Genomic DNA, 27,095 nt, shown 5'->3' with positions numbered 1-27,095 from the left:
AATAATAATAATAATAATAATAATAATAATAATAATAATATATTGAATCAATAAAAATGGTTGGGTTGACTTTTTTATCAATGGCTTATTGGATTGAATATAATATAATATAATATAATATAATATAATATAATATAATATAATATAATATAATATAATATAATATAATATAATATGACACAGTATCTATGTATATCAGTAGTCTATTATAGCCTCCACAGTGACTCGGTGTCCATTTCTTATTATTTTACAGTCTATAATAATAATAATAAGGTATGAATGTTGTGTAAAGTCCAAGCTGAACAGCATGTTCTCAATCAGTACTCCTCCCACTCAGACTGATCATGTGACCACCAGCTCTCCTTCACTCCACTTCCTCAAACTGATCAGCTCACACAGTGCAGCCGTCCAGCCTGCACGCGCTCACCGTCCCCACCTCCATCTGCAGGAAACGAAACCGACCACCAGCAGCCAGCAGACAGCAGCAGCAGCAGCAGCAGCAGTCCCGGTGCTGTGGTGGCCCTAATGGCAGCTTTGAGAGCGAGCAGAGGCTGGCAGAGAGGACACCCAGCAGCCCTCACAACGCTCACCCTGCTCTCCGTGCTGCTCACCTGCTGCGTCAGGTGTGCGCAGAGCGCCAAACCGAGCAACATCATCCTCATCCTCGCCGACGACCAGGATGTTCAGCTGGGTGGGATGGTGAGTCGACCCTCCCGGAAGACACATGCTTAATCATCTGTGTTATTTCTAAAGAGACGTGTGAGTTTCAAGTGACACTTTTAAAGCTCCTGCCTGTAGGCCTGTAATACTCTGCTGTGATAGGTTGTTTACAGTACTTTAAGTCACCTTATCATAACACTTTATGGTATTTTAATCACCATATTATCCATATAACATGAGATTCAATCATCTTTTACCATGTCAATGAAACACTGGTTGGGATTTGTGTTGGTGTGTCCTCATGGTGGACAAAACAATACAGACACACATCAACAATACAATACAGACATATCAAAGATACTCGAGCGAGATAAATAAAACATCAGCGTAAACATATAAAATACTTTAACAGAGTGTCTGGTGCATTGAGAAAACCGCTGGGGGTCACAGTTAAATTGAGTTAATGGGCTGAACTGATGATGAGGAGTTAATGGTCCTTCGCTAAATATCATAAATGCTTGTCCTATGATTTTTAATGCTAGTTTCACTACCCTATTAAGCTCCTTCCTGTCATCAGCTGAGTGGTTTCCATCATACCACAAAGTGATAGACAATGTGAGAACAGCTCTGCATAAAAAGAAAAAATCACACATCACTGCGTTTGACACCTTAAAACTTCCTGAGTTGTTGGTGGGCTTTTCTGCACAATATGACTCATTCCATTTAAGAGAAGAAGAAATGTCAGTCAACAGCCTGATTATTAATAACTAAAGGTTGAAGCTCATCTTTGTATTTGCAGAAGTCCAAAACCATCTCCTTTAGTTGTTATGAGCTCACCACTCATAAAACAGAAGCTGTAAGTTGGACTGTGCAAGTTTATTGCACCCGTTTACTGATTCAGTGCTACCGGTTGTAAACAAAAGAAGCAACTAATCACTTTAAAATAGAAACTGTGTTATTTTATTCTATTGGTGCTACAGTGAATTTTACAACTGTACAACTTACAACCTATTACTTTAGTCAAGTAATTGGCAGAAAATTAATCAACAACTGTATTGATCCCTTGTGAGGAAGTTAGCACAAGAGACTGACCAGATAAAGATACAAAAATGATAAAAACAGAGCAATAGAAATGAGAAATTAACAAATCTGTACCATGAATAAAAAAGTAAATTAAATTAAAGAGATGTACAGATACAAAGTGCAGGAGAAATGATGCTATATGCAATACAAGCAGGACTGCAACTAGAGATTATTTTTCATTATCAGTTAATCAGCCTGTTATTTTCTAGATTAAGTGGTTAGTTTCATCTATAAAGTGGAAGATTACAGCGAAAAACGCCGTCTATGAATCTCTGGTTTTGTACGATTACAGTGATATAAAAACTGAGATAAGCAGCAAATCCTCAAACTGGAGAAGATAAAATCAGCAAATGTTTGACATTTCTGCTTGAAAAATGACTCAGATGATTAATTAAAATATCAAAATAGTTGGCAAACTACTAATCAATCAATCAACTAATCATTTCACTCTATTTACAACAAAATTTTTGCTAATTTATTAATAGTTTTAGTGGTTTTTTCAAGCAAATATGTCCCAAATTTTGTGATTCCAGCCAGTTAAATGTGAAGATTTGCTGCTGATTTTCATCATGTTGTTCAGACAAAACAAGCACTATTTTATAACATGAGACCAAACATATCAATAAAATAACAGATTAATCAATAATGAAAACAGTCATTGGTTGCCGCCTTAATGTATTTGTTGACTGAATGACGGTCATCAGAATGTTTATAACTGTTTGGCCCTTGTTGTATTCTGGTTCTCAGGGTTCATGTGCTTGTTTCATTTCAGAAACTAAAATGTGAAAACAAAAAAAGAAAGTTATTTGATTTACACTAAAAAATCCCAGAATGCAAATCAAAAAAACAGGAAAATGTCAGAAGATTCTGCTCAGAGTCGACACATCTGACAGCGAACGGCTTGTATAATAATGAACAATATTCTGATGTAATTGTGGTTTATTATCTCTGAAAACTACGTATTGGTCCATGTTTTACTGCTGGTGGAGGCGTGTGTGGTAATGTCAGTACTGCATGTTGCCATAAATAGCAGAAGAAGAAGAAGAAGAAGCAGTTTTTGAGGTATTATTGTTTCATTTTTAAACAAAAGTCAAGTCTAATTTTCAGCTCTGCTGTTTTTGACGTTGGAATCAAATGAAGGCTTGGGGTTTTTTTTTTTTTACTTTTTTTGGTCATAAAAATGAAAATGAAACAACCTTTTCCTCTTCATTTTTTTATTCTATTTATAAAAGGAAACTTCAGAGTGCAGTGAACACAGTGAATAATAGATGGAAGCTTCATTATGTTTTTGGATAGAAACCAGCTGACTCAACCTTGCCCTAGATTTTCTGTGTGAAGAGTTGCAGAGCGAAAGGATTGTAGTTCAGGAAGTGTTTTCCCCTATTTTCTGAATTGTCTTTAAACTATATCCTCAACGTTACATAACACAGAATCACAAGACTCTCCTGGATCCTGAAACAACCTGATTTACATCTGGAACACCAGTTTTCATTATTTCACTTTCATTTCTTGAGTAATCGTGTTATTATCAGTTTGGTGTGTGACTCTTAAATACTACAGTACCCATGAGTCTTGGCAAATCATTCACAAACTGTAATCAGGAATCGTCTGAAAGGGAAGTCGTGTCTCTCTCCCTGCGTTCGCTGAGAGGTTTTTAGTTTCCGTTTTAGGAGACGTGTGACTTTTTGCATGTCATTTGTATGTTTTTGTTTCTGTTCTGCAGACTCCTATGACAAAAACTAAGGCCTTGATTGGAGATGCAGGAGCAACATTTGTGAACGCTGTGAGTATGTTTACCCAGTGGTGCAAAGAAAAGAAGTAGATTTACTCAAGTATTACAATTAAGTACACATGTGTACACTGTAGGCCACTTTATACTTGTACTTCATAACATTTCAGAGGGAACTTTTTACTCCACTACATTTATTTGACAGCTATAGTTAATGGTAAATTTTTAGATTAAACTTTTACATTAAAAAACATGATAAATTCATAAAATACAGTGTAATTTTAGAGATTAAACCAGTAGTTTCCAACCATTTCCAACCATTTTTGCTGGAAAGAGGTTCAGGTTTCTAGTATTTCATTTAAAAAAAAAAAGCAAAGATTAGAGAAAAGTACAAAAAATAAATGCAAATTGTTGCAGCATTTTTTGTTTTTTTTACCTTCATTAATCATCTCACAACCCTTCAGATTTCTCTTGTGACGCTCTGGAGGAGTTTTACACATTCATGCATCAGCATTAACAGTCTAATAATGCCATATATAATAATATATCAGTCATGTGGCCATTTTTCTGCAGAATGTTTACTTCTTATGCAAGGACTTTTACTTGTAATCGAATATTTTGAAATTGTTGTATTGCTATTTTTACTTGAGTAAAATATGAGTACTTCCTCCATCACTGCATTCTAACATATGGTGACACACTGTTTTACAATGTTGAAATTTTCATCATCTTTTCCCTCCACCCCCCCTGCTGTTCCCCTTTTCTCATCTTCCTCAATCGTCGCCCTCTCTCTCTCTCTCGCTTCCTTCTCCGGTGAAGTTTACAGTCACGCCGCTGTGCTGCCCCAGCAGGAGCAGCATCCTGACGGGTCAGTACCCTCACAACCACGAGGTGAGGAACAACTCCCTCTCTGGGAACTGCTCCAGCCCTCTGTGGCAGAAAGGCCCCGAGTCTGAGGCCTTCCCCATCTACCTCAGCAAACAGAAGTACCAGACGTTCTTCGCTGGGAAATATCTTAACCAGGTTTGAACACAGAAATACTTCAGCTATATATATACACACAGGTTGTTTTTTAGTCTAAAATAGTGCTGTGTTGGCTGAAAGTTGCTTTTTAACTTGAGTATTTTGTTCATGCTGGAGATGTTATTTTAATCCTGTCCAAACCTTCCTGCCAAAAGAGACAAAATATCAGAAGATGAACTACAATATATGATAAGAAACCATCAGAAAAGCTTCTGCTTAGGATACTTAAAGTCCTCCTCCAGTTCCCTCAGTGTGATGTTCGTCTCTGTGCAGAGTTTGTTTTCACATTCATCTGCTGAGTTTAACACATGAACCTACCAGCAGGATTTGAGACATCACAACTAGTTTGGAGCCAATCGTGGACCAGTATGCAACCTATGTGGAAACTTGAAGCCTCCAGTTCACAAACACTGAGAACGGACTTTACAGTGAAGGAGGAAAACTTTTAAAATGAACAATATTTGCATATTCAGAGATTCTGGAGGAGTAGATGTTTTTTTGTGTGGAAAAAATCATATTAGAGAAGATATATAATTCACAGGAGAATATTTTTATGTCTTAAAACATGTCTGGAGGGGATCTTTAAATAAAAAGACACCTCTACTTCCTGCAGCTATCAGTAACACACTTCCAAGCTTCATATTTAAGAGTTTGTCATTTTATCAACAATCCTGTTTTTTTATTTCACTATATGGCATCTACTAGCAATTACTTTCATTATCTATTAGTCTCTTAGTTTATAAACTGTTAAAAAATAGTGACAAAATGGCATTCACCATTTCTCAAAATCACGATAATATCTTCAATTAACAGCCTAAAATATTAAGATGCTCGATTAACTGTCATATGTGACAAAAAGAGAAAGCAAACTGTCTCATTGAGAAGCTGAAACCATCAAATATTTTGCATTTTTTACTTGAAATTGAATTACCAAAACAATTAACTGATCGTCTAAATAGAATAATTCTCCGACATTCCTGAACATTTAAACTCTATCACACTGTTTCTGTCATCAGTACGGGAAGAAAGAAGCAGGAGACGTCAACCATGTTCCACCCGGCTGGGACCAGTGGCACGCACTGGTGAGTCTCTCAAACACACACTTGAACAAACAGGAATGCTAAGTATTTAAATATTTCTGTTGTCACAACCTTTTGCTGTGTTGCTGCAGGTGGGAAACTCCCAGTACTACAACTACACCCTCTCAGTCAACGGCAAAGAGGAAAAGCACGGAGACAGTTATGAAAAGGACTACCTCACAGACCTCATAGTAAGACGTTAACCTCCTGATGACCAATGTGTGTTGAGTTCAATGACTTCTGCACGTCCCGGACTTGTGATCAGTAGTATTCTATGCATTAGGACGTCTATAGGGAGCTTTATGTAAGGGATTTATGGGGGAAAAATAAGAACGTTCACCTCCAAACTGTCTGAATCAGCTGCTGTCATCGAAATATAAAATGTCTAGCGAGTCGTCTTTGTCTGCCAGTCAGCAGTAAGAAAAGTTAATCATCAACAACTTTACTGGAAATGCAAGAAACAAGAATATACATCTGTTTTGTCTCTGATTGAGTATTAACATTCAGATTTTGGAGTGTTTTAGTGACTGAAAATGTTAAGTTTCATGTTATTTTTTGTTCAGTGGTGTTGTTCAGTCTTCTGTCAGGTGATTTTTGCATGTCATCATCATCATGATCAGCTGACAGTTGAGTGTTTCTGCTTAACCAGCTGTTTACCCACGCTGCTTTTAAATATAGTTTATGAGAACTGAACTTTCCCTCGTCACATGCACCGCTGGTTAGTGATGAATTGCAGTTTTATCAGCAACAAAGACAGAAATGAAATACAATTGATAAAGCAGTTCTCCTGATTTAGTGTTGCACTTCCATAAATGTGAGGGACTTGCAAGAGACCTTCTTTTTAAATTAAATTAAATTTAATTCAGTTTAACAAACAACACATAATAATCCAAATCCTGATCCCAATATCCATCTGGCACAGCACATACAGTACTTTTTTCTTTTAAAATTTCATACCTTTTTCCCCCCTTCTTTCTTTTTTTTAAACATTTTTTATCTCTTGTTGCTACTTTCACCTCAAACTTGCATCAAATGTGGAAATATTTCGTATCACAGAACCACAAATTTTCCAGAAATACCACTGGATGTAGAAATAAGCAACTGTTTGCTAACAAGTTCAACATATCAACTTTATAAGGTGATTATATGTCAGTGTTGTGTGCGCAGCTTGCTCTGCTGCCCCCAAGTGGCCAAAAAAAACAATGAATGCAGCTTTAAAATAATTCATTTTGTTCTCAAAAATGTTATCTTTTATGCATAGTACAGTAAATCTATCAATCACTAAGACAAAAACAGACTGAAACCAAACACAAGTATTAATCGAAAAATAATCAAAACAAAACAAACCATCTAGTTACTCAGTGATAAGAAGTTTTATTATTTCTTAAAGCAGCCAAAGTCATTTGAGCTTTGAAAATACTGATTTTGGAGCATTATTGTTGTAATTACAGCTCACAGGTTCACTAAATACACAACCATCTTCAATCCTTCCAGTCTCTCCGTCTTCTCAGAGCTCAATCGTTTACCTTTTGTTGTTTATTTCCTGATATCTGATCCTGTTCTATCAAACAAACACACCATTGTTTTCTGTGTTTCCTTCTTCATCTCACCATCTGTGTTTTTAATTAAATGTGAAATTTTGCAGCAGTGATGTATTCAGTCTTGGCTCTTCCTTGTTCCAGACGAACAGGTCTCTCCACTTCTTGGAGGACAGGAGCCCTCAGCACCCGTTCTTCCTGATGTTGGCTCCTCCAGCTCCTCACTCTCCCTGGACGGCAGCACCTCAGCACCAGAAAGCGTTCAGCAACGTTAAAGCCCCTCGAGACGGGAGCTTTGACAAACCAGGGAAGGTTTGTCCACGTTTACATCAAACATTATCCAATAAGGAGCGATGAGTTGAGATTAGCAAAAGAGAAAGACCCTACTGTTGTGAAACATCTTCACTTGAGGAAAAATAATGTTATTTAACTTAATTCTCATAATTGTGCCCATTCTGACTATGGGTCATGCTAACTTTGCACCTGCCATCTCCGTTATAGAGATTTGGGAAACACAACTCTGGCAAATCAGTGTATACTGAGGCAACCAGTGTGAGCCTCTTAAAGCTTTCCAAATAAACTTAAAGGGGACGTAACATGCTCATTTCCAGCTGTATATTTTTATTCTGAGGCTCTTCTTGAATATATTTGCATGATTTCCAGTTAAAAACTCCTTATTTATCTTCTATTGGTCCTTTATGCAGCCCCTCAGTTCAGCCTCTGTCTGAAACAGGCCGTTTTAGCTCCTGTGTCTTTAAGGCCCCGCCTCCTGATGAGCCCACTCTATTCTGATTGGTCAGCTTCAGGAAGCTTCCTCCGGCTCTGGAGGTTACTTCAACAAACTATAGTAGCAGGATTTCACTTCTTTTTCTCCTTCTTTACTCCAAATGTCAACTTCTCAAATCCATCTGTACACATTGAAGCTGAAATCTGAAGTATGAGATCAACACATGGAAACACCTTAGCAACAAAAGCTACAGAACAGACAGCTGTTTATGGGCATGTGCGACCAGTCTCGGCGCCAGAGGAAAGTAACTAACAAGCACCATCGTTACTCAACTATTGCCCCGTCCATCCTGCACAAACATCCACCATGCCTAATTTGCATACAATAATACATCAGCAATCATTCATGAGTAAACATTATTCCCTTACACCTGAAGAGACTTGCTGGCGACAGATGCTAGCGCCCAAAGGTTTTAGCCTCCTCTTTGTTTAGCGTGCCCGGCTCCCATGTCCGAGGTTGTGAATTTGAGGTTACAACTGCAGTTAAATTTTATGACTGTTGTGCCACCAAAATGTACGCATATGTGCACTTACACACACACACACACACACTAACAGATGAAAGCGAACCCTTCGTTAAATACATTCAAGCGCCATAAAGTCTAAATAGCCACAATAAAAAGGAGCGGCAATGTCTAAAAACAAAAACTCAAACAACACCGGGAAGTGAAGGCTGCATGCATCCGTCTGTCCACTCACGAGTGGTGCAAGCATAAGAATATTGCACAAATCAATCAGGTATTAAAGTCCGTTCCTACCTTTAAAACGTCTTCCTCCTGGTTTTACACGCGGTAAAGTCCTTGATATGGTGACCGAGGGGAATTTTGTTTGAGTGTGGGAAGCGGAAGTGATAGAGAAGCTTAGAGCAGGAAGAAATTGAAGCAAAAAAAAAAAATCACCCATAGAGGTTTAAAGGAGAATTTGAAGAGAAAAGATCCTCCTTATTGAACTTTAACTAATACTTCATTTAAATATAATAACTGTTCTTTTAGTCTTTCCCATGAATCTCCATTTGTCTGTGTGTTTCAGGACAAACACTGGCTGCTGCGTCAACCCATCAACCCCATGCCGGATAGCTCACTCACCTTCCTGGATAATGCGTACAGGAAGAGGTACGACTGCTAAACAGTCTCTGTTTTTGTACAAATATTTCAGTGTGGGTCAAAGTGGTGGAGCTCGCCATCCCCAGTTCTTAAAATTGATCATTATCGTGTCTGCTGCAGGTGGCAGACCCTCCTGTCTGTGGATGAAATGGTGGAGAAGCTGGTCAAGAAACTTGATAGCATAAAGGAAATGGACAACACCTACATCTTCTACATGTCAGATAACGGCTACCACACAGGTCTGAGTGTGCTCCAACTAAAGGACAAGTTCACAATTTATCAAGTGTGTCTTAAAACAGCCGTCAGGTGTCCGTATGAACAGTGAAAGAGGTTTTCCTCGCTGTAATCATTCCTCCTGTTCATACTGGCAGTCTGAGTTAGTCATATCAAGTGGATATCTGACACATTTACAGTCTTTTTAGCATCAAATTCCCTCTTTGTGTTTCCTCGGACAGTGTTTCCCTGTTGTAACGCTACTTGATTTGACTCATTTGGACGCTGAAGCTTCATATTAGCTTCAGATAAACTTTTAAACACATTTTTTGCACAGAAGGAGGACTGTGGATTTACATTGTAAGTGCATTATGAAGGGATCTTCTAATGGTCAGTATGAACAGGAGGAATGATTACAGCAAGCATTATTTCTCCTGTCTGTTCCAGGTCAGTTCTCTCTGCCCATTGATAAGAGGCAGCTGTATGAATTTGACATCAGGATCCCCCTCATGGTCCGCGGTCCAGGCATTAAACCAAACCAGACACTGCAGGTCACAATAATTCCTCTACTGCACAAACACACACACATACGTTCTTGCATTTCTTATAATATGCAGTTGTTAGCTTGTAATCATTGGTCTCACTCATATATATTGTGTGACTCCTTCAGGCTCCAGTGTTGAATATTGATCTGGCTCCAACCATACTGGACATATCCGGCCTCAACCTGTCTTCTGTGAACATGGATGGACAGTCTTTCCTCTCTCAGATGGTCAGATGTTTCTTCAAAACGTTTTTCTAAATGTTGCTTTTTTTTTCTTCAATCTGAACTAACTTTTATACATCTCCTACTTTTTAGGCTCCTTCACTGCGTAATGGCTCCGCACGCCCCTTTTTCCTTGTTGAATACACTGGAGAGGGACATCCAACAACAGACCCGTCCTGCCCCAAACTCGGCCCCGGACTGTCTGTGAGTAGCTACCACAAGAAAACAATGTACCAACAATAAATTGATTTATTGGGAAACTATCGGGAATTGATCAATAGAGCTGCCAAGATTAGTTGATCAACTCTTTTGATAATTGAATTTTAGTCGTTTATTAAACAAAAATACCAAATATTTGCTGGTTGCAGCGTCTTAAATGTGATGATTTGAAGCTTTTCTGTGTCATACATGATCGTAAACTGAAGATCTTTAGTTTTCTGACTGTTGAACAGACAAAACATGACATTTTTCACAATTTTCTGCCTTTTTTTTTGACAAAACGATCAATCGATAATGAAAACAATAGTTAATTGCAGCTGTATTCATCAACAACAACTTGTATAATTGTTTGAAGTTATTTATTAAGCTAAAATGCCAAACATCTGCTTTGTCAAAGGTGAAGATTTGATAAGCAGATTAGTGCTGAAACAATTAATCAACAGAAAATTAAGCAACAAGAACAACATTAAAATGTAATACACCAACAGAGAAGCTTTCATCTGTAAAAATAATGGATAAAAATACAATATTGGTTGCAGCACTGACTCAACACTTCTTTTTCATCAGCAATGTTTCCCAGACTGCGTGTGTGAAGACGCCTACAACAACACCTACGCCTGCGTCAGGACCCTCGACAGCGGACACAACCTGCAGTACTGCGAGTTTGCAGACAGCGAGGTAGAGCATGACACTCTTCACTACATTAGAGATGAAGGACGGGTTCAGATAGCCGCTCACTAGTCAGCAAAATACCCAGATTTGTTAATCTGACCTTAGTAAAGACGTATAGGTAGCATCTTATTGTTTTTAGCTGACTCATAGCATCGTTTTCGGCTGCTGAGAGTGAACCAAAACAGTAAAATTGCAGCCAGACAGATAAACAATCAGCTGAAACTCACTATAAAGCTCCATAAAGCCGAGAGGAGCTGCAGAGTCACTGATAATTCTCTGTAGTTTCATCACTACGAGCCAAACACATTACACACTGACAGATCAGACTTTGCTATATTAAAAAACATCAATTATAGTTGCTTCAACTGCTTTAAAATTATCAGTGATGCAGCCTGTAAAAGAACATAACATTTAACTCTTCCTTTTTTCCTCTTGTGCATCAGGTGTCAAATATTGCACAAGTATCGTCTCTTTCTATAAATATCCTGTCATGTCTGAAAGAATCTGTAACATCAATGTGAAAGACGCCTCTGTCTGAAGTGTTACATCATCCATGTCTGAAAAGGGCTTCAGTGACATGTGTGGTGACGTTTAGCGTCTGTTCCCTTTTGTGTCCTCCAGTCATTCGTAGAGGTGTATAACCTGACCTCCGACCCCCACCAGCTGGAGAACATCGTGAAGAAGGTGGATCCCACCATCCTGCAGGTGATGAACCAGCGGCTCATCAAGCTCCAGTCCTGTGAGGGTGACAGCTGCCGCGACGTCAAATAAAGAGGTGACGGACATCAGCGCTGAGTTTACACTCTAAAAAAAACCCCCAAAAAAAACAGCCAAACATAGACCCCCGTCATACTCAGAGGGGAGGGGGGGTGGAGCTGGTTTTACGTGACTGCAGACGGCGGCGGATATTTTGACATGTTACAGTAGGAAAAGTACAAGTGTGAATAATAAAATGACTCATGGCTGAATTCCATTTAGCTGCTTCAGTTTCAGGGTCCTGGTTTTGTGCATGCTGGCTCACTGCCACACTGTCATGACTCACTGGGACACTTAAATAGAACAGAGCCATCATTTACGTTATTATTATAATATTATTATTATTATTATTACCTGTACTTCTCTACAGAGCCCCCCAGTGCTCATGTGGTAGAAAAAAAAATATTGATGTGGAAATCCATGCAAATTGATTAATAAACCGAGGGACTTGATTGGTAAACTGTGCAGATTAGGGCTGCAACAATTATTTTCATCATTTTCATTATTTTCTCGATTAATCGATTTGTTGTTTGGTCCATAAAATGTCAGGAAATAGTGAAAAATGCCAACAGTCCACAACCCAAAGATATTCAGTTTACTGTCATAGAGGACTAAAGAAACCAGAAAAAAGGCCTCAAAACGATTAATCAGTTATCAAAATAGGTGGCGATTAATGTAATATGTAATGTAATTGATTAATTGTTAAAGCTCTAGTGTAGATGACCAGTTAAAACCTCCATCCTTCTCTCTACAATCACCTATAATGTGTTTTAAAGCAGCCAAATTCACAATATAGGTGTTTCTTATTTATATATTATTCTGTTTTGTCAGATAAAAGAACGAGTATGAAATTTGATTGCGGCCCCTAAATACGAGCCGCCGAGCTGCAGATATTTAATGATCGCGACATCATCACACGAAATAAACAAAAACACAGGTGAATGACAGCAGCTGTGCAGCGAGATCGGCTGTATTGACGTTTTAAAATGAGCGACCGAAGATAAAGTCAGGGAACAAAAGGGTTTTCATTCAAATACAGTATTCATGCTGCTTCTTTCTGCATCGTGTTCTGGTAACAGATGCTTCAGCTGTACTTGAATGGTATCATTCATTTTAAATGTCAGGAGAAAATCTCGTTTCACAGCTGTTTTTTTTTTTTTTTTTTTGTCTGATGAGCCTTTGTGATCATAAAATAATGATTTTTATCTGCAGCTCGGCATCTAAATGACAGCTGGTCAATGTACTATTTATGAGCTTCGATCGAATTTCATGTTCTGTTGTCTGACACATAGAAAAAAATAAATGTGAACAACTAGAGGCCTGTCGTGAACTCAGCTGCATTAAAGGTTAAGGCTGGTGATTTTCTATATTTTTATTATTGGCAACAAATCTCATGTTTGGAGCCAAACCAACAATGAACTAACAAGTATTGTGTGCTTTCAGTCTCCGGAGAGTAGTTCTGTGTAAGGCAGTGATCGCTGTTATTAGTCTCTGGAGCCGTTTCTAAACAAACTAACGTGACCGAACTCTTCATGATGAAGGAGCATGTCACCCAGTGCAGCAGTGTGGCTCACTGACATGTTTTTAATAGTTTTTGGACAACAACGGAGGTCTATATGTGATTGCAGAGAGCAGGACGGGGCAGAATGGAGGTTTTAGGCATCTCGGCTGTTAAACGTGCACAGTTTTCCAACTCATTCACACGAATTTACACATCAATATTGTTTTCTACCACATGACCCCTGGGGAGGTTTTCCTACTGTGACAAGTTTAAATATCTGCTGTGAAAAAAAGTAAATTCTTCTCTGAGCTGTATGCACATATCTCTTCATTTTAGGAGTTTATTATATATCCTTTTTAAACTCCTTTTCCTGTTAATATCATGCAGATCGGACCACGTCAGTCAGTTCATGTTAGTTAGGAATAAAATGTGTTTCTGCTCATAAACTGCACTATAAACTTACTGTTTTTTTACATTGTTCAGGGTTCACAATACTATGTCAACATTTAAGTCGTCACAGAAGGACCAGTATTTGTCAGAAGTGGAGAGTTTCGTTTTTTAAATGATACACGACCAACCAAAGGTTTACTAGTACGTTGTAGCTGTCACTAATTCAAGGTCTCTTTGGGACATTTTGGGAAATAAGTTTATTTGATATCTTGCTGAGATTTCGATGAGAAGATTGATACTACACTCGTACAAAACTACTGCAAGCGGCTGGTTAGCTTAGCTTAGCACAAAGACTGGAAACAGGGGGAAAACAGCTAGCTTGACTCTGTCCAAAGATAGCAGAATCCACTACAGGCACCTCTAAAGCTGTTTAATTCACACAATAATTATTAAGATTTATAGGTGCCGTTAGCCAATTTTTGTTATCTTTCAACAAAGCCAGGCTAGCTGTTTCCCCTTGTTTCCAGTCTTTATGCTAAGCTAAACTAAGCTAACTGGCTGCCTGCTTTAGCTACATATTTACTGTACAGACATGTGAGTGGTAACAATCCGCTAAGTCTCAGCAAGATTTCCCAAGATGTTAAAATACTTGTTTAAGGTGAACTTATGTTCATTACACCTCTGTTTGTTGAAAAATCTTTGAGCTCATAATTTTATCTCAGCAGCACTTTCTTAAAACACCGTTTGTTACACAGCAGATGGCGTCCATTTGTTCCAATTTTGTGCCTCAGATTTAATGAATGGACATGGCTTTTTAAAATTCCAAGTCCTGAGGTTTGTTTATGACCATATTTTACATTGAGTATTCATAATTACAGTTTGTAAAGAGCCTTTTTTAAAAGTGGAAGATGGAAATAAAAAAAAGTGCTGTGATACTTTTGAGGTGTGTTTTATAATTGTTAGGAATTCATCAAGGGAAAATTCACGTGGTAATTTGAAATGAACGCTTTAACCCCATGTGCCTTGTGTTTGCACTAACGAGGTGCATGTGCCTTTAAATGTGAATGTATTTGCACTGTGATGAAATGAATTATAAATAAATCAAATGAATCATTTTAATGAATTTGTTGTCTGGAATTTTTTTTTTTAATTGTGTGGATTTTTATTTGAACACAGCAAGAGTGCCATGAGCCTCAAAGGGTTTTCCTGGGGGTCCTAAAGTATTTTTAACAAAAGGCATCACCAACTGGTCTGGGAGCTGCTCTGCTGGACACTGAAGAACCCGAACTGCCTAAAAAAAAAATTGGATGGCAGATAATTTCCTACAGTTAAATGGAGTTATTATGTCAGTTATATAACTGAAATGCAACACATGTCTTCACTTTGTTTTCTCTCCTATGATTCAATTTAAATCTGGCATGAAAAACTTATGTCTCAATGAAAAACAATTCATTTGTTTATTAAAGACCAAAAAACAAATAATTGTCCTTTTAACATATGTGTTTCATGTCATGATGATACAGTAAATCTATAAATAAAAAGGAAATACACATACTGTTACTAATGTATATGTATTAGATTTCTGTTTATTTCTTTAATTATTTTTATTTGGGCATTTTAAATCTTCCATACAGTTCAACGCTGACGAAACAGAGGTTCTTATTTCTTGTGTATTTTCTCTTCTTCTTTACTGTGAAATCACTGTGGACGAGGACTTTTTTTAGGTGTTAAATTCGTTCTTGTTTTTTCCAACATAGAAACACTAGAAAACTCAGGTTTATTATGTCTAAAACTGAGATGCAGATCATCATTCACACTATTATTTTTATCCCTGTTGTAACTCCCTCTTTGCTTGCCTCAGCTAAGATTTTGCACCTAAAAGGTCTCATGTGGCCCAGATTTTGATTTATCTTCACTGGCTTTCTGTTGATTTCAGCATCCCAGCTCTGCATCATCATCACCTGCTTACAGTAGAGATCTACTACAGCTCCGTCTGTCTGTAAAGGTCCTCTAATCAGGGTTGTTGGTTGATCCTCCTTTTGTTTGCTTCTCATTATTAGATCTTCCCCGTCTACTGCTCTTTTTAAAAACTCATCTGAAGGCCCATTTCTTTTCTTTAGCCTTTTAATGTTTTCTTTTAATTTGTTTTCTGTACATTTTGGGGGTTTTATCCATTCTTTATTTTACTCCACACTATTAATGTCCTCCCTTTGATCCTTCTAATTATGTCCGTTTTTATTTGATTGTAATTTTCTCTGTAAAGCACTTTTTTTACATTGACTTGGCTAAACTTTGAAACGTCGAAATTAGACTTGAGATGTGTGAACACCTTTAGAAAGCAGCTCAAGACCCGCCTGTTTAGACTTGTCTTTGTGTAAGATTTTTACTTCTGTTTTCATTTTAGGGTGTGTGAATGTTCATGTGATGTTCTGCTGTTGAAAGGTGCTTTATAAATACCTACAGAGTGGTGTAGGTTTGCATCTTCATTCACCACTCTGCAGGACTTTTACACCAGAGGGTTCAGAACATGAGTTAGTAGAATCATGAAGGATCCTCACAACTCCAGCAGTAAACTGAAGTAAACAGAAGCCACAAATCCAACACAGAGACCTACAAATATCTTTCCCTCAAAGCATCAGGATGGTGAACTTTGACCTCTGTATAGCCTCAGCCTTGACTAGCACATAATACTCTGTGAATTCTTTGCAGTCCTACATGTTTGCACTCAAACATGCAAAAAGTTTTATTATAGTTTTTTAAATTTAGTTTAGTGCCTATTTTCTGTGGTAGAATTCTTATTTTTACTGTTATTCTTTATTGCATGTTTGCTTTTACAGCACAATACACCACCCTGCATTCACTGCACATATTATATGAACATGTGACAATCTTGTGAATTTTTAATCTGCAAAAACAAAGTAGACTGGACAAAGCAGCAGTACTGGTGTAGTGTTGGTTTAATACACCTGCTTTGGCAGAATTGTTTAGGTTTGTTTTAATAAGGACAAAAACTTCAGCTTTTTCCCCTCAACTATGATCTTTAATAATAAAACAATGAGCCAAGGACATCTTCAATGCAATGATTTCAAGCATAATGTTTTAATGACACACATGATTGCATTTTCATGAGTTAATTTCCCAAAAAAACAAGGCTGAAAACTTCTGCAGAACAGAAAAAGTACATTCTGGAGAAACTGAACGGGATGACTCAGTGAGCAGGAATGAAGACAGGAACAAAGTTGCCACTTTATTCAGGAGCAAAATCCATCTTGTTGTATATTATCTTTAGAAGAAACAGATAACTCTGGTATTAGCTTTAGCTCTACACAGTTCCATCACAGATATTTATACACAGCTTTGTCCTGCAGCGTGTGAACCTCTAACTTAACTGGACATTTGTAGAAGTGCGACAGCAGAGACTCTGAATATCCTATTAAGAAGTAAAACTTCTGTGGCGGTAGTTTCTGTAACATTAAAGTGCACACTGTGAGCATGTTGCCACGCCTTTTGATCACAACCTCGTTGGCCAGGCAGCCGTGGAAAGTCCCGAACATGAATCTCCTTATGAAGACGTCCTCGACGGTACGCTCAGCTGCTCCTTCTTCTCCTTTGAGGTTACCTAGCAGAAAGAGGAAGAACAGTTATTCTGAGACATGCAGAACCGTTTTAGCTCGGCGTGTTTATCATCATGCGAGTGATGTTCCTGCCTGCGTCCGCATGATTTTAGTGTAACTTAACATTAAACCCACTTTTGTGAGTTCATGAATTATATTTTTTTATTTAACCAGGAAAACCTCATTGACATAAAAAATCTCTTTTTAAAGAGTGTCCTGGTAAAGATAGACAGCAAACAGACAAACAATATAAAACAAATATAACAAAAACATACTGTACGTCACAAAAACACTGCCGTTATAAATCAAAAGACATCAAGAGAGACAAAGAGATATATCTGTATTAGTGTAGGTGTCAACCGATAAATGACAAGAAAATGAAGTAAGAAACAGTCACTTTTCTATAGTTTGTTTTGTTAGACTAATGATGAGTTGTTGATTTTAAATAAAATGTCCTGCTCAGTATATTTCTTGGTCGCGATTGTTAAAAAAACTAATTTAAGGGAACCTTAAAGGGAACTTTTAAACTCTCAAATATCAATATCAGCCTCAAAAACACTTTATTATACCATCAGCTGATTCTGGTCCCAGTATATAATGTTCACTGCAGCAAAGGTCATTTGCTTTTTTCCAGAGAAAATCCAGTAATTCTATCTACTAGACCAAAAAATGATGTTAACTTGTACTTTTCTGCCTTCATAGCGTTTTAAAGCCATAGCCATCTATGTCTCATTTGGTCCTTAGATGTCAATGGATTTTTTTTTTACACATACAGTAGTTTAATCTGATTTACCCAACAGCTGATAGAGAGGGGTGTTTTTTTATTTATGGAGAAGCCAGCAGGGTGGGAGAGAGAACAAACGTGTTCAAGCTAAAGCAGGTTTTTTAAAGCAGGTTTGATCATGCTAGTTAAAAGGCTCACTGGTGTGATGTGACAGCCATCCTTTGCGATGACCAATTTGATGAGGATGAAGAGCCTGTTCATAGGTCAAAGGTCTGTCTCCTTTCCCCACTCGGATACGAGCCGCTTTATTCTGGAAGACAAGAGAGAAAAAAGTCCAAAAGTCAGGAAAAAAAGCCATAAATTTCTCTTGTGTAGTGAACTGATAAGTAGGCCAATGATCTGAAAGCAGGAGGTCTCACTCGTGCTTAATTCAACCCTCATGGAAATCCCAAATATGCCGACCTCAACTACTCAGTTTTTTCTGGTTGGTGATGGGAGGAAATCAGATTCAGGCTAAAATAATCTGTCTCCATATAAATCATCTTCCTTTAATAAAACCCAAGCTGTGGATGTTGATTCACAGTCACCCTCTTAAATTTATTGAAATGTTTACAAGCTGTGTGTGTGTGTTTGTCTGCTGATGAAACTCGGGAATTAAGGATCCTATAATAAGTTTAATAAACTATATTGTACAACCTAACCTGGGTGTCTAACATCATATGATGGGAGTTATTAATCAGTTTAAGGTTCTGTTCTGCTGCAAACTTAAAAAAATGTTCTAGAGACTGTATGTTTGTACACAACACCTCCATAGTTCTATCAGGCCTTGTTGGTTAGCATGAAGCTTCATGATTTTCCCTGATTCTCCTGTTTATAACTATAAATAAATTCTATACAGCTTAAGAGGGTTGAGACACATATAACCCAGTGGTTAACTGATGTTTACCTTGCAGCACGCTGCAGTGACATGAAGCGCTCTGCTTCCAGATGAACTGCATAATGAGCCGGACCGGGCTAAAGCACCCTGCAGAGAAAACACAGGAAACATCAGGAGAGTAAAAAACATTTTTTGATTAAGCACAAATTTATTTAGCACTATGCACTATGTGAGCACGATATGTAAAGAAATAATAAAAGTTACATTTTAACTTGAGACCCCTTATCAAGAGTGGGGCTGCAACGAGTTTCTCAATTAGTCGTTTAATTGTTTTGACTATAAAATGTCAGAAAATGGTGAAAAATGTCATTGACTGTTTTACAAAAGCACAAGATGACGCCATCAAATGTCTTGTTTTGTCCACAACCCAAATATATACAATTAACTGACAATTAACTGACATAGAGAACTAAAGAAACTAGAAAATATTCACATTTGAGAACTTGGACTTTATCTTCTTAGAAAAAAACAACAACTCAAAGCGATTAATCGATTATCAAAATAGTTGGGGATTAATTTCAGAACTGACAACTAATCAATTAAAAAAGACTACAATTTGCAGCTCTAGTAGGGACCTAACTTTCTAGCTGCATGTTTATTCCAGTAAACAATGACACTTGTATTATAAGAGCTCTTATAGCACATCCATGGTTATACATTTTAACACCGCATGTGTTTACTGTCATTTTGTCGCATTTGACACAAATTCTTGTCGTCCCAATAGAGACACAGAGATGTTAAAAGAACATTTATTTGTTTCAGTGTTTAAAACAGAAACTATGAAACGTTTTCAGTTGACAGTAACAGTCGCTACAGCTAACATTAGCACTGAAGCTAACCGTTAACTTCTGCATCTAAAAGCCCTGAAACTGTCCAGCTGAAGTAACCAGAGGATACCGATGTGTCCACTGTCAGCATGAGTTCATATAAATGTATTAATCGTTTTAAATGTTATTTTACTCACCAGCAGCCTCACGCTGCCTGTGCTGCTCAAGGACACCGCCATGCTTATTTAAATATGGGGAGCTAACGATGTTAAAAGAGCTTAAACTAACCTCTATTTTACTTATATTTCTATGCTGTTATCGTCTTAAAATGCCCTCAAACGTTTGTGAGAATTGCAATAGTCAACAGTAAATAATAACATAGAAAAAATTATTATTTCTCATGTAACCTGGAACTATTTATTCGACAACCAGTCATCTGTATCCACCCGGACGACTATTGAGCTGTATCAACCGGAAATAGGAAAATAATGTATACTTTTAATTATTAAAAAAAAAAAACCCAACTTTATTTAGAACAATAAGTGCAATTTCTTGCAGGAATATTGATTACATAGATATATATGTATGACTGATTATGCATCCTCAAAAAATAGAAGCAGATTCAAAACAACAGCAAAGCTACATTGACAACACAAAAAATAAATACATAAATAAATAAAAAAAAATAGAATAAAAAGTACATGTACATGTCCATGATAAAATAAATACACTTAAAAAGTATCTATCTATACATTGATTGATGGAAAGTGCATTCCATCAATCAATGTAATAATTTTCAATTAGATTTCCGTACATAACTAAACATACCCGTTGTACCATAAATCATTTCTATTTTGAGATGCAATCAACATGAACTACCTGACACCACTAGGGTCTTATGTTAATGTATGTATATATACAGAGCACCAATTGTTGTATTCTATTGTTTTAATGTTTTGTGTGCAATGTGTTAGGCTAATTGTGGGTTTTAAGTGTTTAACTTGTACAAATATTGTTTGTTTCTGTTTGTATCTATTAAAGTGATGTTTTATATTTGAGGACTCTTGGAGGAATAGCCCAGTTGGGCAAAAAGAGACCCTAATAAATAATCGAAAATCCAAATCAAAAAAAAAAAAAAAAATACACAGATGAACCATGTGATGGCCAGGACAATTAAATTAATAAATAAAAACATACAGTCCTGGTCAAAACAACGATAGAAAAATAATATAATTTAGGGAAATTTTCAATTTTAGTAAATTAATTATTTAAAACATTTTTTAAATCACTGATTCAAAAAAAATCACATAACACATGAGTATATGTTTATTCTCGTGTTTTTGTTTTTTGTTTTGTTTTGTTTTTTGTTGTAATATTTCGTATTAAACTTCACATCCACTTAATTTGAAAATACATAACCGGTAGTATTATTATTGTTCTAGAAGCGTTATTTTCCCCCCACCCGCACTCTGCGATGACCCGCCCTACTCGGCCTCTGATTGGCTCTGACCCAAATATTCTTACCTTAACCCAATCATCTCACTCCTCATGTCTGAACCCAACCAGCGTAACCAATCAGAACAACGAGCACTAGCCAATCAGAGGCAGAGTAGGGCGGGTCTTCGCTGAATGCGGGTGGGAAACTCAATAAGGTGTTCTGGAAGGAGGAACACAGGCGTCAAGAAACGTCCCAGTTAATTACAAACTTAAACCTCTTAACAAATACTATTTATTTTGGGGCCTACGTCGTCGGTTGAGGTACGTTAAAGGTTCGTTATAAAACGGTTAAACAGTAAAAGCAGCGATGGCGTCGCCGCTGGAAATGACAGAGATGTACGACAACGCTCTGCTGGGAATCCTGCAGCACGTTGGAAACATACACGACTTTCTTCACATCTATTTTGGGTTTTTGTACCGCAAGACGGACTTTTATCGCCTGCTGTCGGGTCCCAACGACAAGATGGGTTTCCCTCCCGGTGTGGCGGAGAAGATGGTGCTCAAGGTGAAGTTTGTCAACATGTTATCCGGGTTAAATATTTGGTAAACACGGATATAAGTCAGTTAACCGTAGACTGGACAATATATCGGTATTATATCAATATCGTGATGTGAGACTACATATCGTCTTATATTTTGGTTATTGTAATATCGTAATAGGGCATAAGTGTTGTCTTTTCCTGGTTTTAAAGGCTGTATTACAGTATTGTGTAGTAAAGTGGAGCATTTCCCTTTACCCACCATTATATCCAAATTACTGATTATTATTTATTAAAAATCTTGAGTCATTGTGTAAATATTTGTGAAAGCATCAATTGTCATCCCTTATTGATATCGAGGTGTTTGGTCACAAATATTGTGATATTTGGGTGGATTTTGTCCATATCGCCCAGCTTTAGTTAACTGTCAGAAAAGATGGCAGCTATGACATAAAAATGCTGTTTACGTGTGAAAGGACCAGTGTGCAGGATTTAGTGGCATCTAGTGGTGAGGTAGCAAATTGCAACAAACTGAATACCCTTCCCCTTCCAAGCGTGATGGAGAAACTATGGTAGCCGCGAAAAACGTGAAAGGTCCCCTCTAGAGCCAGTGTTTAGTTTGTCCGTTCTGGGCTACTGTAGAAACATGGCGGTGCAACATGGCAGCCTCCGTGGAAGAGGACCCGCTCCCTATGTAGATATAAAGGGCTCATTCTAAGCTAACACAGATACAACCAGTGTTTCCCATAGGTTGACGGCTTTGGGGCGGACGCTCAGCAGCCACTTTCTCCAGTCTCTCTTCTTCAGCGTGGCTGAGACTGACACTAAAATGAGAATTGCTGGTCCACCTTAAACGTCAGTCCACTTTAAGTTAGCCTGGTCAGGTTAGGCTAACGCATTGCCACTAACTTCGGGGCTAACCCCCTTCAATAGACAAGTCTTTTCTTGGTCTTGAGAAGCTGCAGCATTTACTGTCAGATTGACAACTTCCTGCTAACCTTTTCCTCTGGTCCGCTCGCGTTCGGCATCACTGTTCTGCCGCTCGCTCAACTACACACTCGCTACGCAAACACAATACGCACTGCCCTATTCCTTAACGGAGCTACGCTACTCTTATAATAGTACCTTTCACGTAGACGTCCTTTGAAGAATGAGGAGAGGGACGATGACTCAAAACAATTCCACGGTAACGTTCGGTTGTTATCGTGCTTGCGCAGCGTATGACTGAAAATCATTAGTAGCCTGTTGATATTAATGATTGTGTGAAATTTTAGATGCCACTCAATTCTACACACTGCACCTTTAATACATTAATAATAATAATAATAAAACAATATAATTTATATAATAAGACTTGTAAAGGAGCCAATCTGCATGAGTACTTCTACTTTTAACACTACTTTTAGTAGGATTAACTGAAGACATTTACTTGTATAATTACGTAGTTTTTACATAGTGATGTTGGTATTTTTAATTAAATTGTATAGTGTTTCAGGCTGCCTTACAGTGGTGTCAGTGCTTCTAAAAACATATGTATCATAACATGTTATAATGATAGTATTTGGGTTCAACAACAGCTGGAAAATGTCCTGGTGTTTTCTGTTTTATTGAGTGTTCATGTCAGATTCCAACTGAACTCTACAGCAGCAGCTAAACATGGTTAAGCTCCACCTCTCCGGTTAAACATATGTGAATTCATAAACTTCATGCCTTGATCTGTTATAATCTCATATTCCCTCTCCAGACATACAAGTTGTTTGAGAAGGTGGCAGAGCACGACAGAGAGAGACACCTGAGCGAGCTGCAAAGGAGGGAGGAGAGTAAAAGCGTTCCTCCGGCAGTTCAAGAGCTGGAGATCACCTCCGGGCCTCAGGAGGAGACGAAAGAGCAGAGTGCAGAGGAGGCACAGACGGAGAGTTCTCCGTTAGACTCTGGGGACGTTTCAGCTCCTCCAGAACCCACTAAAAGCCCTCAGAGCAGCAGCAGCGGCGGCGGCGGCGGCAGCAGCGCTCCAAGACAGTTAGCTCAGGGAGACCAGGCAGCCGCAGCCAGCGTGAAGTCAGCAGAGGAGTGAGTAAACTCGAGTGTTTTTATTCATCTTGTTTTTGTTGGTGAATCAAGTGTCACTTTGTCGATCTTGCACGTAATTGACAATGATATGTTGCCTCTGTGGGCGAAGATCTCTACAAAAACAACCTGGAAACACTGCGTTTTACAGTTTAGACAGTTTAATATAGACTGAGTGAGGCGTTTGAGCTCCAAACATCCATCATGTCAGGGGTTATTAAACAGTTTTGTTTGTGTTTTGTTTCAGGAGTCAGGACAAATGTCAGATCGATTCCGACAGTTACAACGGCGCCGTGAGGGAAAACTACAGCTGGTCTCAGGACTACACTGACGTGGAGGTCCGCGTGTCTGTGCCCAAGACTGTTGTTAAGGGCAGACAGGTAAATACAGTCTATTCCACCGCCTGACGTACCAGGAAGTCTGTTCTCATTTCTCAATTTTCGTCTCCAAATTGTCGCATCCTCAGGTGAGCGTGAGTCTGCAGACGAGCAGCGTGCGAGTGTGCGTGAAGGAGGGAGCGGAGGAGAAAACGCTGATGGAGGGAGAGTTCACACACAAGATCAACACTGAAAACTCTCTGTGGAGCCTTGAACCCGGAAGCTGCGTGGTTGTGAGTACATCTTCATCTTCACCACGAGAATCCCTTAAGAATGAAACAAACTCTGATTTAACTCTTCGACTTCCAGCTGTCTCTCAACAAAGCCTCAGAAGTTTGGTGGAACGCGATACTGAAAGGAGAGGAGGAGATCGATATAAACCAAATCAACCGCGAGCGCTCCATGGCGACGGTTGACGACGAGGAGCACGCCGTCCTGGACAGACTCACCTTTGACTACCATCAGAAGCTGCAGGGAAAACCACAGAGTCATGAAATGGTGAGAAACCCAAAGGCTCGATCGTACAGAATACTGAGAAGATCGGGAGAAGACGTCAGATATTAAAATAGAAACACTCCTCAGTGTTTAAAAAGTTCTCAAACTTCAAACAAACAGGCCGAAACACTCAGATTTGACAACAGATTTGTGTGTAATTGCACGCTGGCACAGACAGCAAAATGCACTTTAAACAAACCCAAATCTGAGCGCTTCCCAGAAACCGCAGTCGATAAACTCCTCCCGAGTCTTCACGTAGCTATTTGTGGTAGATATTTATGCACTAATAGTCCGATTAGAGAGCTGCGAATCCACATGAAAAGCGAGCCGAGCCGTGAGCGGCGTGTAAGAGCTATTGACAATCTCTGTCTGTTCAATCCTCACCGACTCCGACCTGCGTCCAGCGTCTCAAACTGTCTTCACCAGCAGAAGTCTACCAAACCAACATAGATTTCATGTCGGCTCAACAGGAAGAAGTCTTCAAAGTTTGTCTTTATCGATTCCTGGATTTTATTTGAGAGACATGAGCGACAAACGTCAACGAACGTGCTCCCCGAGATCACCAAACAACATACGATCTGGTTAAACAAACTCAACTTACAGCGTCAAAAGACAGAAAGCAGAAAAATGATACATGAAATAAATTATACCCGTATGAAGTGTCTCCCTGTGTGTCAGGACATGTGGCACCAACCAACAGAGACAAACGCTCACTGGCTCCATTTGGTCGTTGCAGGGTTCAACAAATTAAACGTATGACTTTTAAAGACCTTTTAAATACCAAACAGAATGAGATTTAATATATTTCTTATGATCACACTGGTCAAAGAAAACCAGTAAGGACAATAAAGCTTACAGTTATATATTATGAGGTTTTGTCATTAATGTGCGATTTACTCATTCATGTAAAAAAAAGAAACAACTTTACAATAAATTAAATTAGATTGAACTAAAGGCAAAAAATTAAAGAGTAGCAGCGTCTGAGAGATCATATATTATTAATTATTTACAGAGCTTCTACTGACGCACTGGAGCAGCAGTTGGAAAGAGGTTTTTTTGCACCCCGGCGATGATATAATACCAGAGTATAGCAGCGCGTCATTACTAGGAAATAAATTAAGGTTTTGAATAAATCATCGTAAATAAACAAGCGAGCTGCCTGAGTGCCAGATGTAGGTAGTCGAGTGCCAGATGCAGGTAATAAAACCAGCTCAAGTTAGTCTCTATTGTTCAGCGTGTATTTGGAACAGGTGAAATTCAAAAGCCAATCAGTGACAAGAATACGTAATTATATAATAGGATCCATCCGTGAAAGGACAACCCTAATGTAGACCCTTCAGATGAAAGAGGTGTGACCTCAGTAATCAATAGAAACGGTAAAATGTGTCACGATATAAAGGACTGAACGCCACAGACAAGAAAACACACAGCAGGAGACAATATATAGAAGGCAGATTAATAAATATATGAAGATGCCCTTAAAGAAGACATAAGAAGTTGGATCAGTGAGTGCAGGTGTGTTTTTTATTTTGTTTGTTTCATCTTTACGACAACCGTGCACCCGATACTCTCTTAAAGATTCGGAGCCGTGCCGCTTTGTACTCGACGTGCAGAGTTGTGCGTTAAACTCGCCGTACGCCAGGCTCAGACGCGTCCCGTAACGGTGATTGTGCAGCTTCAGGTGCAGCCCAAACTGAGCTGCAGCAGAGGGGGGTCGACAGCACGCCGTCTCACCCCTAGATGGCACTGTGGTCATTTTGAGCCCGACTGATGTTTATTTAATGTGTCCAACATCTCCGTGTGTGTCTCTCTCTTTGTCTCTCCTCCACAGAAAGTGCACGAGATGCTGAAGAAGGGCTGGGACGCCGAAGGCTCGCCGTTCAGAGGGCAGCAGTTCGACCCCTCCATGTTCGACATCCCACCCAGCGCGGTGCAGTTCTAAAAAGGCACGAGACCCCCCCCCCCCCCTCCCGCTCCAGCCAAATATGAACTGAATCCTGGTTTATTTTACACACGTTATCTGCAGAACTGTCGCTTGTCTGTCGTGTCGGACGCGTTTGTCCTTCGCCTGTAGAGCAGAAGTGAAGCTGACAGTTTGGGGTTTTGCGTTGACGGAGACGAGTGATGACGACCTGTCATCATATCAAACGCTTGTTTGATGTTTTGGCAGTAAAATTGGGTAAATACTTGTACTGTATTAACAGTTTTTGCTCATTATTTAATAACTCTACAGTGCCTGTGTGTGTTTGTTGCCCCCCCAGAGAGTGATTCTGTTATTATTATATTTTATTCTGATGCCAGTTACACCGAACTCTCATTGTTTAAGGATGAATCAATCAGTTTGTACATGAAGACTTCTTATTCTGTCATGTAACATAATAATAAAAAAAAAAAAAAAAAAAAGCCTAAAAAACAAATAATATCACAACACAGAGAAGATTTATCTTTGTTTCAGCAACATGGATGCAAACGTGACGTCAAGATCTGCTGCTCGAATAAGCAAAACATAAAAAAAAAATACATTTTGAAATAAATGACTTGTTTAATATCACTTCTGGGATGTTGAGATTGTAACTGATTTTATTTTTCCTTTTAATTTACGCCTCAGAGCAGCGGCTCC

General features: G+C 38.5%; 3 protein-coding genes across 3 annotated transcripts; 2 read left to right on the top strand and 1 right to left on the bottom strand.

Moving 5' to 3' along the window:
• Nucleotides 1-349: 349 nt before the first annotated feature.
• gnsb (glucosamine (N-acetyl)-6-sulfatase (Sanfilippo disease IIID), b) lies at nucleotides 350-12,170 on the top strand. Its single transcript, XM_044334158.1, has 13 exons — nucleotides 350-699; nucleotides 3,467-3,526; nucleotides 4,292-4,495; nucleotides 5,512-5,577; nucleotides 5,667-5,765; nucleotides 7,257-7,424; nucleotides 8,928-9,010; nucleotides 9,122-9,240; nucleotides 9,662-9,765; nucleotides 9,885-9,986; nucleotides 10,074-10,184; nucleotides 10,767-10,877; nucleotides 11,493-12,170. The coding sequence occupies exons 1-13, from the start codon at nucleotides 526-528 to the stop codon at nucleotides 11,640-11,642; spliced, it is 1,551 nt and encodes a 516-aa protein (XP_044190093.1). The 5' UTR covers nucleotides 350-525; the 3' UTR covers nucleotides 11,643-12,170.
• A 4,428-nt stretch (nucleotides 12,171-16,598) lies between these two features.
• Nucleotides 16,599-20,000, bottom strand: mrps24 (mitochondrial ribosomal protein S24). Its single transcript, XM_044333675.1, has 4 exons — nucleotides 19,758-20,000; nucleotides 18,803-18,880; nucleotides 18,055-18,166; nucleotides 16,599-17,137 (listed from the first exon to the last, which is right to left on the bottom strand). Exons 1-4 carry the CDS (start codon nucleotides 19,797-19,799, stop codon nucleotides 16,854-16,856), a joined length of 516 nt encoding a protein of 171 aa, XP_044189610.1. The 5' UTR covers nucleotides 19,800-20,000; the 3' UTR covers nucleotides 16,599-16,853.
• Nucleotides 20,001-21,183: 1,183 nt separating this feature from the next.
• Nucleotides 21,184-26,881, top strand: nudcd3 (NudC domain containing 3). Its single transcript, XM_044334345.1, has 6 exons — nucleotides 21,184-21,562; nucleotides 23,281-23,606; nucleotides 23,851-23,983; nucleotides 24,070-24,213; nucleotides 24,290-24,478; nucleotides 26,307-26,881. The coding sequence occupies exons 1-6, from the start codon at nucleotides 21,365-21,367 to the stop codon at nucleotides 26,415-26,417; spliced, it is 1,101 nt and encodes a 366-aa protein (XP_044190280.1). The 5' UTR covers nucleotides 21,184-21,364; the 3' UTR covers nucleotides 26,418-26,881.
• The last annotated feature ends 214 nt before the right edge of the window (nucleotides 26,882-27,095 follow it).

This window comes from Thunnus albacares, chromosome 18 (assembly GCF_914725855.1).
Source record: "Thunnus albacares chromosome 18, fThuAlb1.1, whole genome shotgun sequence".
NCBI lineage: Eukaryota > Metazoa > Chordata > Actinopteri > Scombriformes > Scombridae > Thunnus > Thunnus albacares.
The sequence above is the reverse complement of the archived record's forward strand: the minus strand, read 5'-3'. Positions and strand labels throughout refer to the sequence as shown.

What these genes read in the sequence shown, in the direction of transcription:
- gnsb (XM_044334158.1), top strand. Translation starts at nt 526, where the DNA reads ATGGCAGCTTTGAGAGCGAGCAGAGGCTGGCAGAGAGGACACCCAGCA. An exon ending in GCTTTGACAAACCAGGGAAG is followed by an intron (nt 7,425 to 8,927) that starts GTTTGTCCACGT and finishes TGTGTGTTTCAG; the next exon opens with GACAAACACTGGCTGCTGCG. An exon ending in GATAATGCGTACAGGAAGAG is followed by an intron (nt 9,011 to 9,121) that starts GTACGACTGCTA and finishes TGTCTGCTGCAG; the next exon opens with GTGGCAGACCCTCCTGTCTG.
- mrps24 (XM_044333675.1), bottom strand. Translation starts at nt 19,799, where the DNA reads ATGGCGGTGTCCTTGAGCAGCACAGGCAGCGTGAGGCTGCTG. An exon ending in CAGGCAGCGTGAGGCTGCTG is followed by an intron (nt 18,881 to 19,757) that starts GTGAGTAAAATA and finishes TTTTCTCTGCAG; the next exon opens with GGTGCTTTAGCCCGGTCCGG. An exon ending in ATGGCTGTCACATCACACCA is followed by an intron (nt 17,138 to 18,054) that starts GTGAGCCTTTTA and finishes TCTTTCTGCTAG; the next exon opens with GTAACCTCAAAGGAGAAGAA.
- nudcd3 (XM_044334345.1), top strand. Translation starts at nt 21,365, where the DNA reads ATGGCGTCGCCGCTGGAAATGACAGAGATGTACGACAACGCTCTGCTG. An exon ending in AGCGTGAAGTCAGCAGAGGA is followed by an intron (nt 23,607 to 23,850) that starts GTGAGTAAACTC and finishes GTTTTGTTTCAG; the next exon opens with GAGTCAGGACAAATGTCAGA. An exon ending in AACCCGGAAGCTGCGTGGTT is followed by an intron (nt 24,214 to 24,289) that starts GTGAGTACATCT and finishes TTCGACTTCCAG; the next exon opens with CTGTCTCTCAACAAAGCCTC.